This window comes from Callithrix jacchus, chromosome 5 (genome assembly GCF_049354715.1).
Source record: "Callithrix jacchus isolate 240 chromosome 5, calJac240_pri, whole genome shotgun sequence".
Lineage (NCBI taxonomy): Eukaryota > Metazoa > Chordata > Mammalia > Primates > Cebidae > Callithrix > Callithrix jacchus.
Window position 1 is genome coordinate 119,718,175 of NC_133506.1, and position 10,268 is coordinate 119,728,442.

Here is a 10,268-nt window from a genome sequence, read left to right on the forward strand (position 1 = left end):
TCTCTGATGTGGGGAATTGCTTCTCCACCCATGGTGATGGTCCTTGCATCAACACCTCCAGTCCAAGCCCTTTGCATCTTCGTACTCTGCCCCATGGGTCACCCAGGACAGAAATCATGAGTGGATGGCCTTTTCCTGCAGCTTTAGAATCAGGACTCCTAGGGTGGAGGCGCCCAGTGTGGTTGGGAGCTGAGTCTGGGTTCCTGTCTCCCAGCTGGGAAAGGGAAGAGGTTCCCAGCCCAGCCCAGGGATGCAAAGACCACAGTGAGAGGCCTGGCCTTGCCCCAGCATCCCCTACCTCCCCCAACCAGCCCACCTGGGGTCCAAGAGGCAGATACCACTCTAATGAGCTAAGGCTCATGGCAGGCAGCGGTAATTATGATTTTATGGAAATACAGAAGGCTCTTATGCAAGTGCCTGACATACTTCCCGGCTGTGGCATCTGGGACAGCCAGGTCCCCAGGGGCTAGAGAAGGCCCCCCCCCAGCCCCTGCTGCCTCCAGCCCCTGGAGCTTGGGACACTGGCATGGAGCCACCCTCCCACTGCCCTTGGCACTGTCCCTAATGCGCCCTGGGTGAGCTGTTCCCTCGCTGAGCCCCAGGCCTCCTGGAGGGGAACAACATGGGCTCTGTGTGTGCAATCCCTCACACCCTCCCTCCTGCCGCCCCCTTGCCCCACCACAAAGCCAGGCTCTCTGGGAGAGCAGTTCTTGTGTGAGGGGATAATGGGGTTACAGCTGTTTCCTTTTCCTCCATGAAGAAAACCCCTCTCTCCAGGAACACGTCCTCTTCTGTTCTGCTTTTCTCCTTGAGGCTGGGGACATGGGGCTGACAGCAGCCATCATGGTGGGGTGGGGGTGGGGCGTCCTAGCCCTCAGCTGCCCCTCCCCAGCCCTATGCCAGTTTGTCTACACTGTGCCCCCCCACCCCTGTGCTTCCCCCTACCCAACCACAAAGCATCGGTTACCAAGGTGACAGCAAAAGCATCACTTTGGGTGAGCAAGTGGGTGGAGCCCTGTGGAGGGGGCATTGTTGAGGGTTAGAATTTTGGAGAGATGAGCATTGTGGACCCCTGAATTCTTCAAGGAAGATCTTTTGCTGGAGAGGAGGCCAGGCGCAGGCAGGGAGGGGCTGTGGCTGAGAGTGAGCGTAGTTCAGGAGTGAGCGTAGTTCAGTTGGTCACAGCTGGATTGGGTGTTGGTAGTGAGGGTGCCCATGGCTTACTGTGTGGGACAAGCGTGAGTGTGATTATGCCAAGGAGACTTGAGGCAGAGAAGATGAGCCTGCCTTTAACTCCTCCCTCGGGGTTACCGTCTGGGGAGAGGTCCTGCAGGGGAGTCTAGCCCCAGCTGAAGCAGCCTGGGACCTGCAGCCAGCCTGGGCCCACACTGCCCCCTGCAGACTGCACAGAAAGCAGCATGGGGCAGCTCAGGTGGGGGGCCGTTCAGGCAGGACCTTTGAGGGTCTACTTCTGAGACCATCTAAACCATGAGTTTCTACCAAGTGTATGGAGTGGTTCTGGGCACCGGGGCGCCTCGTCCCTGCATGCCAGGCCCTCCTGTAAATTCTGACCCAGAGAGAGGTAATACAGAGGGCAACATCAAGCTGAGCTAACCGGGGCCATCGTGGAGACTTGTAAGGCAGAGGGGACCAGAATATTCTAGGCAGAGGGAACAGCCTAGGCAAAGGCACAGAGGTGTGAAAGAGAACAGCCGGTTCCGGAGCTACTGGAAAGCCCGGAGGGAGAGACGCGGTGAGCACCAAAGGCAGGACAAAGGGAACAAATGGCTTTGAGTGCTGGATCGGGAAACTGGTTTTCTCTGCACAAGGGGACTTCTCAAACTCATTCACCAACAGAGCAATGCGGATATGCCATGGGAGGCAGGGAAGGGGAGCAGGCAAAGTGGTTCACTCCAAACTTGAGAGGGATTTTAAGACATGACTCTATTTTAAACACTGGTGCAAGCCTTGCATTTGACTCCAAGAATATCCATGTTAGTTTTCCTACCAAAAATATGATTTTTAGCACTAACCATTGTGTGCCTGGGAATAGGACCCATAGTTACCCAGGGACTTCCACAGCCCAGCTTGAGAATGGCACTGAGGGTTATCGGAGGCCGTGGAGAGTTCTCCATAGAAAAGTAACTGGGTCATTCCTGTATCTTAGGGAAACCTCTCTGGCTCCCAAGGGCAGCACACTAGACACAGAGGACCAAGTAGAGGGCGCCTGGGATCCTTCTGGTGGCCAAAGGTTTCACAGTGAAAATAGACAGGAAGAACCACCTCACCTGGCCCAAGATTTGTTTTAAAAAGGCTGGGTGTGCTGGCTCACGCCTGTAATGCTAGCAATTTGGGAGGCCGAAGTAGGAGGATCGCTTGAGAGACAGAGTTTGAGACCAGATCGGGCAACATAGTGAGACCCCATCTCTTTTTTTTGAGACGGAGTTTTGCTCTTGTTACCCAGTCTGGAGTGCAATGGCACAATATCAGCTCACTGCAACCTCTGCCTCTTGGGTTCAAGCAATTCTCCTGCCTCGGCCTCCCAACTAGCTGGGAGGTGTGCACCACCATGCCCAGCTAATTTTTTTGTATTTTTAGTAGAGACAGGGTTTCACCTTGTTGACCAGGATGGTCTCGATCTCTTGACCTCGTGATCCACCCGCCTCGGCCTCCCAAAGTGCTGGGATTACAGGCTTGAGCCACTGCACCCAGCCTAGTGAGACCCCATCTCTACAAAAAAAATTTTTAATTAGCTAGGCATGGTGGCTTTAGCACATAGTCCCAGCTACTTGGGAATCTGAGGTAGGAGGACTGCTTGAGTGTGGGAGGTCAAGGCTGCAGTAAGCCATGATCACGCTATTGCACTCCAACCTGGGAAACAAAGTGAGACCCTGTCTCAAAGAAAAATAAAAGCCCACACATATGTATCCTGAAAAGTGGGACAAAGAACAGTGAGTAAGAGCAGGGACAGTGACAGATGGCTTGAGTTCAAGTCCTGGCTCTGTTTCCTCCTAGTTATGTCCCTGGGCTAGCTATTTAACCTCTCTGTCTCAGTTTCCCCATCTATAGAATGGGGAGCAATAATAGAGTAACAGAAAAAAAAACAGTATCTACTATGCAAGAAAGTTTGAAAAGCACTCTGAAGTTGGCCAGGCATGGTGGCTCACAACTGCAATCCCAGCACTTTGGGAGGCCGAGGCCGGCGGATCACCTGAAGTCGGGAGTTTGAGACCAGCCTGACAAACATGGAGAAACCCCATCTCTACTAAAAATACAAAATTAGCCAGGTGAGGTGGTGTATGCCTGTAATCCTAGCTACTTGGGAGGCTGAGATGGGAGAATCACTCGAACCTGGGAAGCATAGGTTGCAGTGAGCCAAGATGGTGCCATTGCATTCCAGCCCGGGCAACAAGAGCCAGACTCCATTTCAAAAAAAAGAAAAAAAAGAAAAGCTCTCTGAAGTCATACTGAGCACTAAAGAACAGCCTACTAAAGAAACAGACTCAGCCAGGCACAGTGGCTCACGCCTGTAATCCCAGCACTTTGGGAGGATTTAGCTATCTAACCTCTCTGTCTCGGTTTCCCCATCTATAGAATGGGGAGCAATAATAGAGTAACAGAAAAAAAAAACCAGTATCTACTATGTAAGAAAGTTTGAAAAGCACTCTGAAGTCGGCCAGGCATGGTGGCTCACAACTGCAATCCCAGCACTTTGGGAGGCCGAGGCAGGTAGATGACCTGCGGTCACGAGTTTGAGACCAGACTGGCCAACATGGAGAAACCCCTGTCTCTACTAAAAATACAAAAATTAGGCGGGCATGGTGGCAGATGCCTATTATCCCAGCTACTCAGAAGGCTGAGGCAGGAGAATCACTTGAACCTGAGATCATGCCACTGCATTCCAGCCTGTGCAACAGAGTGAGACTCCATCTCAAAAAAAAAAAAAAAAAGCCAGGTGCAGTGGCTCACACCTGTAATCTCAGCACTTTGGGAGGCAGAAGCAAGTGGATCACAAGGTCAGGAGTTCAAGACCAGCCTGGCTAATATGATTAAACCCCGTCTCTACTAAAAATACAAAAATTAGCCTGGCGTAGTTGCACATGCCTGTAATCCCAGCTACTCAGGAGGCTGAGGCACAAGAATAACTTGAACCCAGGAGGCGGAGGTTGCAGTGAGCCAAGATCGTGACACTGTATTCCAGCCTGGGCAATAGAGCGATACTCCATCTCAAAAGAAAAAAAAAGAAAGGAAACATGATCTTAACCCCAACACTAGTGCGCCTTTCTTAGTCCCTGTCCTCAGGGAGCTTTCACTCTGGTGGGAAAAAAGACATTAGACAAAGTACACAAACCTTCACTGCACATTGGATAATTTCGTAAAGAATTTTGGCAGAGCACTGCGAAGCCCAGAGACAGGCCGTGGAGAACGTGAGCGTCAGCGGGAGGGGCTGTGGGAAGGACTAAGAAGCAGGCAGCAAGTCTGAAATGTGAGCAGAGAGTCTTTCCCAGGAGAGACAGAGGGTGGTGCTAGAGAGGAACTCGCGCGGAAAGGACTGAGGGTTTGAGCCAGCCCTACTCACGGTCTAACTCCAGAGGGCACTGTTTGGAGCAGATGGTGTACGGTAAACTGTGCACACGGAGGCACTAGGGACATTTGGCTGGGAAGTGGGACCCCTTCACCTGGCTTCTGGGCTGGAGCAGCATCTTGGAGAGTGAGTAGGGTCGGCTGTGAAACAGCTTAAACATGGGGTTGGGCTGCACCCACTGGGCTCCCCTGCTGGGGCCTCCACCTTTCTCTTTCTTTCTCTCTTTCCCTCTCTTTCTTTCTTTCCTTCTTTCTCTTTCTTTCTTTCTTTCTTTCTTTCTTTCTTTCCTTTCTTTTCTCTTTCTTTCTTTCTTTTCTTTCTCTTTCTTTTCTTCTTTCTTCTCTCCTTCCTTCCTTCTTTCTTCCTTTCTCTTTCTTTCCTTCCTTCCTTCCTTCCTTCTTTCCTTCCTGTGCGGTGTTCACGCCAAGGGCTTGAGACAGTTAGCGTGACTCGCCCCATCTTAGCTGCTGGACCTATCTGCACTCCCCCATCTCGAGGGCTGTCGAGCTGAGACAAAGGCCGCGGGCTGAGTCGCTGAGGCAAAAACAGAATGCAAAGCAAAGGTCTGCGGTTTATGAGGACATTGTGCTGTCTGCTTTCATGTCCCCATCAGTCTCTGTCTAAGCAATAAAACTTGCTGCAATTGAGATGCTTGAGAGGTGCAAAGACCCCTGCCCATATTGTCCCTGGAGCTAAGACTTTGATCTAACTCCTGATGGAAAACAGGTTTAACAAGCCACCTTAAAGGCTCCATTTTTTGTTTGCACTGTGTATCTTTGAAAAACAAACTGCTTTGTAAACTATTATCACAAGCCCCCTTAAACTGCTTTGTGAGTGGTTATCACAAGCCCCTGATAACTATTTTTATGGAGTTTCTATTTCCTTTCTGTTTACCCCTTTTCTGCTGAGATAAAGTAAATGTAAATGTAACAAGAAAAAAGGTATAAAAGCTGTAACCCACAAGAATAAATTTGCTGCGTTTTGACCATAATTTTCACGCAGACCTCCAGACTCCGCTTTACTATTTTCTTTCACTTCCGCGCACTCTCTCCCTCAGGTTGAACGAGACATCTACGTTGGCGGTCTCGGGGACTCCCACAGGTCGGTAGCCCCCCGGCAGACGTGCCAGACCCCAACACCTTCCTTCCTTCCTTCCTTCCTTTTCTTTCTCTCTCTCTTTCTTTCTTTCTTTCTTTCCTTCTTTCAATGGAGTTTCTGTCGCCAGGCTGGAGTGCTATTTATTCATTTATTTTTGAGATGGAGTCTCACTCTGTCACCAGGCTGGAGTTCAGTGGCGCATTCTTGGCTCACTACAACCTCCGCCTCCTGGGTTCAAGCAATTCTCCTGCCTCAGCCTCCTGAGTAACTGGGATTACAGGCATATGCCACCACGCCTGGCTAATTTTGTATTTTTAGTGGAGACTGGGTTTCTCCATGTTGGTCAGCTGGATTTGGACTCCAGGACTCAGGTGATCCACCTGCCTCAGCCTCCCACAGTGCTGGGATTACAGGTGTGAGCCACTGCGCCCAGCGGGGTCTCCACCTTTATACACAGAAGCCACCCGGAAAAGGGTGGGTGGGGCCTGGGCCTCTTACTGGGTGAGCAGCTAGGGCTTTAGGACCCTCTGGACCTGGGGCGCAGCCCAGGTTAGGGGAATCAAGAGTTAATCAAGGGGGAATCAAGTTAATCAATCATTAACTTGAAGGGGAGATGGGAATACAGCAAAACCCCATCCTGGGTGACAAAGCAAGAGCCTGTCTCAAAAAAAGTGCACCCCCAAAATTGTCCTGAGATGATCTGTGGTGGGGAGTTTTCTGGGATGTCATGTCTGTGCCCCTCTGGCTAGGACCCTGGCCAGGTTATCCATGAGGTTTCTTGCTACCCCGGGGAGCTCCTGAGAAGCTGAATCAGCTGCAGCTCCGTAGACCATCGTTTAACCCTCAGCGCCACAGTGAACGGGAAGACCTTGCCCCCATCTCAGGGAGAAAAAGATACGTTCAGAATTCGAATAGCTGAGTCTGGGCAGTGCCTTTTGCATCCTGGGACTCAGACCTTCCAAGGGCCTGAGACTCCTGTGCAGAGTTGGGGGCTAGACCCGAAGTTTTCGTAGGCCCTTCTGAACCTGAGGATAAATTGTCCAGACTCTGTGCTGTGCCTGGTCCAGGGGCACAGTGTAAGATTGGGATGGGGGCTGGGACCGGCTGCATCTGTTCCAAGCCCCAGCTTTTTCCCCTTAGAGAGAGAGCCAAGAAAGCTAGAGCAGGCCCAGCAACACCTGGATGTGGGTGAAGCCCAGAGACTCTGAGAAGCCAGGAAATGGGGAGGACAGACTGCTTCAGAGATGGAGGGTGAGCAGGTTGGAAATCGGGTTCTGGAGTTGAGAACCGCTCTGAGCCAGCCCCGGGTGGTGGGTGGTGTCCCCAAAAGGCAAAGGGCGCCCACATCAGCTTCTACCTCCACCACTAGGGTGGGCCTCCCCTGGACTGCTTGGCCTTCCCTGCCCCACGCCTCCCACCCCTGCTCAAATGGCACGACTCCCCCCAGGCCAGCACCAAGCCCCACAGAGACCCCTCCTACCCTCCTCTCCCCCTCTTCCTGTGATCCTGCTGTGCCCTCCCCAAGGGCTTGAGGGTGCTTCCCAGGGTGGAATCCAGCTTGGGGCGTGGGGTGGGTCCTTGTAGTCTTGGGGGCAATGTATGGAGGGGACTGCGGGGGCTCCGGCTGTTTCTGTGGCCCCAGTGGCAGGAATGCCTCCATTCCTCCAGGCTACCCCATCCTCCCCATTGGTGTCAGGTGCCTGGAGATGAAGGTGGCAGAGCAGGGCACAGGGCATCTCTTTGGCTCTGCCACCACCCCTTACCCCAGGCCTGCCCCAAAGAATCTGGGAGCCTGCATAGCTAGAGTCCCATGAGTCAGCCACATTTTTGGACCCCATCTCTGCTCTCTGTCCTGGGTCTCTTTATACCAAACACAGTAGTAGGAGGTGGGCAGGGGGCTGGGGCTGTCTGTATACAGTGACAACACGTGCCCCCTGTGGGGAAAGAGGCCCACCCCCAGGCTGACTGTATTTGTCCATAAACAGCCTACTCCAAGCCCCAGGGCAAGGAAGGGGCAAAGGAACCAGCCCCACTGGAGCTCCTGGGCCACTCTAGTGGGGAGCTCCCGTATGCAAGCCTCCCTCTCCTGGAATCACCACCCCTCAGTGTTTCCACAATACACTAGGTTGTTTTCTGTAAACTCCAGAGGCCTAGCTAGGCAGCCCCCGCTAAAGGACATGTGTCCTGCCTTTGTTGTGCATGTGTAGTGTGTGTGCACGTGCGGTGCATGCGCGTGTGTGGTCAGGCAGAGGAGGGAGGGCAGTGGGCATCAGAGGCCCATTGGGTCCCTGCAAAGCTGTGTGTCTGCCTGTCCTGTGCCCTAGAGTGGACAGGCATCTTCCGTGGAGTCAGGGGAGGAGCTGAGCCCAGGGTTCTCCAGGACTCTGCGTGGCTTAGGGATCTGGGGCCAATCTTGAAGCCTGAGAGTGCCCCTCATTGCCCCTGGGCCTCTTGGGAACAGTAGGGGAGTGGACATCCATCCTGTCACTTTGTTTTGCTGTACCCCCATCACCCCTTCAAGTTAGTGATTGCTGGGGAGCCCTGGGGACTCAGCTCTTGATTCCCGTCAACCTGAGCTGCCCCTACAGGTCCGAAGTGTCCTAGAGCCCTGAGCCAATAAGAGGCCAGGCCCCTCCTACCTTTTTGCAGGTGTGCTTCTGTGTATAAAGGTGGAGGCCCCAGGAGCGGGGCCTAAGGGCTCCGCTTCACAGCCGGCTCTGCTCCCTCTCCAAGATGCTGTTTTGGCACAACCAACCAGCGCATCCGTGGCCCGGTGCTGGGGATCTATACCCTGCACCCCCCAGCAGCCTGCTCAGGTAAGGGGTGGATCCCCCAGGTCCCAGGGAAGGCGCTGGTCTGAAGTTGGTGTGGGCCTCATCAATTTCAAGCTGAGGAGAGTGGGGCTCCTGCTCCTGGGCTCCTCTGGAGATGGGAAGTGCTCAGATGTATCCAGAGTTTAGTGCATCCTAGGACATCTCAAAAACACCCTGATCCCACTTAGGACATTTTGTTGGGATTTTACTTGGTATCAGGCAAACCTTGAGGTTGCAAAGACAAGTAATTGGTGGCAGCTATTGAGTAGAACGGCTACAAATCTGGGACTAGCACCTTCAGGTAGGCCTCCTGGAGGTCCAAGGTGCTGAATGGGGGTCCCTTCAGCCCTGGCTGTGGCTCAGGGGCCTGTTACAGGAAACTGTAGGCTCCTCATAGGGAAGGCCTGGCATAGAGAGTCAAAGACCCTTAGAAAAGGGATGGACAGGGCAGAAAGCTGGCAGAACCCTCCTCTCCCTGGCAGGGAGCCCCTGCTCTTGCCCTACTTGAAGCAGGAGGAGCTGCCCAACATCCCCGGCATGGAGCCGCCCTGCCCCATGTTCCAGTATGTGCTCTGTGCAGCCACCTCACCAGCCGTGAAGCAGCAGGAGGAGACCCTCACCTACCTGAACCAGGGTATGCTGGGCCTGGAGGAGGGAAGGAGCTAGTGACCAGTGAGCTCCGAGAGCTGGCCCAGGGTGAGCTGGATTGGAAGTGGCAGGTGCCATTTTGCCCCTCAGAGTGGGGCTCACAAATCCCCTTAATTCCTCCCAGGCCAGTCCTATGAGGTGTGGACGCTCTGCAGCTCCAAGCTGTGTGATGCTACCCAGTGAGTACACTCTTCCCCAGAAGTGGCAAAGGCTGGGTGTGACTGTTCCTCTGGGCAGGAAGCCAATGTCATCACAGTGATGTCATTGTCAGAGAACCCTCTCAAGGCCGTCATTTAGTTGGACCCTCACAACAGCTCAGTGGTGGGCAAGAATTGAAGAAACAGGCACAGAGAGGTTAACTGTTTTCTCAAGGACACAGAACCAGTAAGTAGCAGAATTGAGATTTAGAAACACATTTACACAGTGTAGGCCAGCTGCAGTGGCTCACGCCTATAATCCCAGCACTTTGGGAGGCTGAGGCCGGCAGATCACTTGAGGTCAGGAGTTCAAGACCAGCCTGTGCAATATGGCAAAACCCTGCCTCTACTAAAAATACAAAAATTAGCTGGGTGTAGTGGCATACACCTGTAATCCCAGGTACTCGGGAGGCTGAGGCATGAGAATGGCTTGAACCCGGGAGGTCAGGATTGCAGTGAGCCAAGATCGTGTCCCTACACTCCAGCCTGAGCAACAGAGCAGACTCTGTCTCAAAAAAAATAATAAAAATAGGCCAGACGTGGTGACTTACGCCTGTAATCCCTGTACTTTGGGAGGTCAAGGCAGGAAGATCATGAGGTTAAGAGATCGAGACATCCTGGCCAATATGGCAAAACCCCAACTCTACTAAAAATACAAAATTTAGCTGGGCGTGGTGGTGTGCCGATAGTGCCAGCTACTCAGGAGCCTGAGGCAGGAGGAATCACTTGAACCCAGGAGACAGAGGTTGCAGTGAGCTGAGATCACACCACTGAACTCCAGCCTGGCGACAGAGCAAGACTTCATCTCAAAAAATAAATAAATAACAATAATGATAATAAAATTAGAAATACATTTACACAGCATTATTCACACACATGACCTTTTCTCAAAAAATTATCTAGCCTCCATTCTATGCCAGAAAATGT

The 10,268-nt window shown here is 52.7% G+C and overlaps 1 protein-coding gene and 1 long non-coding RNA gene across 2 annotated transcripts; both read left to right on the forward strand.

Annotated features, from left to right (window-relative positions):
- The first annotated feature begins 1,615 nt into the window (after positions 1-1,615).
- LOC144582683 (uncharacterized) lies at positions 1,616-6,940 on the forward strand. The gene is made up of 3 exons (XR_013535923.1): positions 1,616-1,753; positions 5,643-5,686; positions 6,824-6,940. It is a non-coding gene; the product is annotated as an uncharacterized LOC144582683 (long non-coding RNA).
- A 338-nt stretch (positions 6,941-7,278) lies between these two features.
- LOC144582822 (uncharacterized) lies at positions 7,279-9,448 on the forward strand. The gene is made up of 5 exons (XM_078375432.1): positions 7,279-7,372; positions 7,669-7,750; positions 8,353-8,499; positions 8,979-9,130; positions 9,269-9,448. The coding sequence occupies exons 1-5, from the start codon at positions 7,279-7,281 to the stop codon at positions 9,325-9,327; spliced, it is 534 nt and encodes a 177-aa protein (XP_078231558.1). The 3' UTR covers positions 9,328-9,448.
- The last annotated feature ends 820 nt before the right edge of the window (positions 9,449-10,268 follow it).

Bases quoted from the DNA above. Each gene is read 5' to 3' on its own strand.
- LOC144582822 (XM_078375432.1), top strand. From the start codon at position 7,279: ATGTATGGAGGGGACTGCGGGGGCTCCGGCTGTTTCTGTGGCCCCAGT. The intron at 7,373-7,668 runs GTGTCAGGTGCC...GTCCATAAACAG, and splicing joins CTACCCCATCCTCCCCATTG to CCTACTCCAAGCCCCAGGGC. The intron at 9,131-9,268 runs GTATGCTGGGCC...AATTCCTCCCAG, and splicing joins CCTCACCTACCTGAACCAGG to GCCAGTCCTATGAGGTGTGG.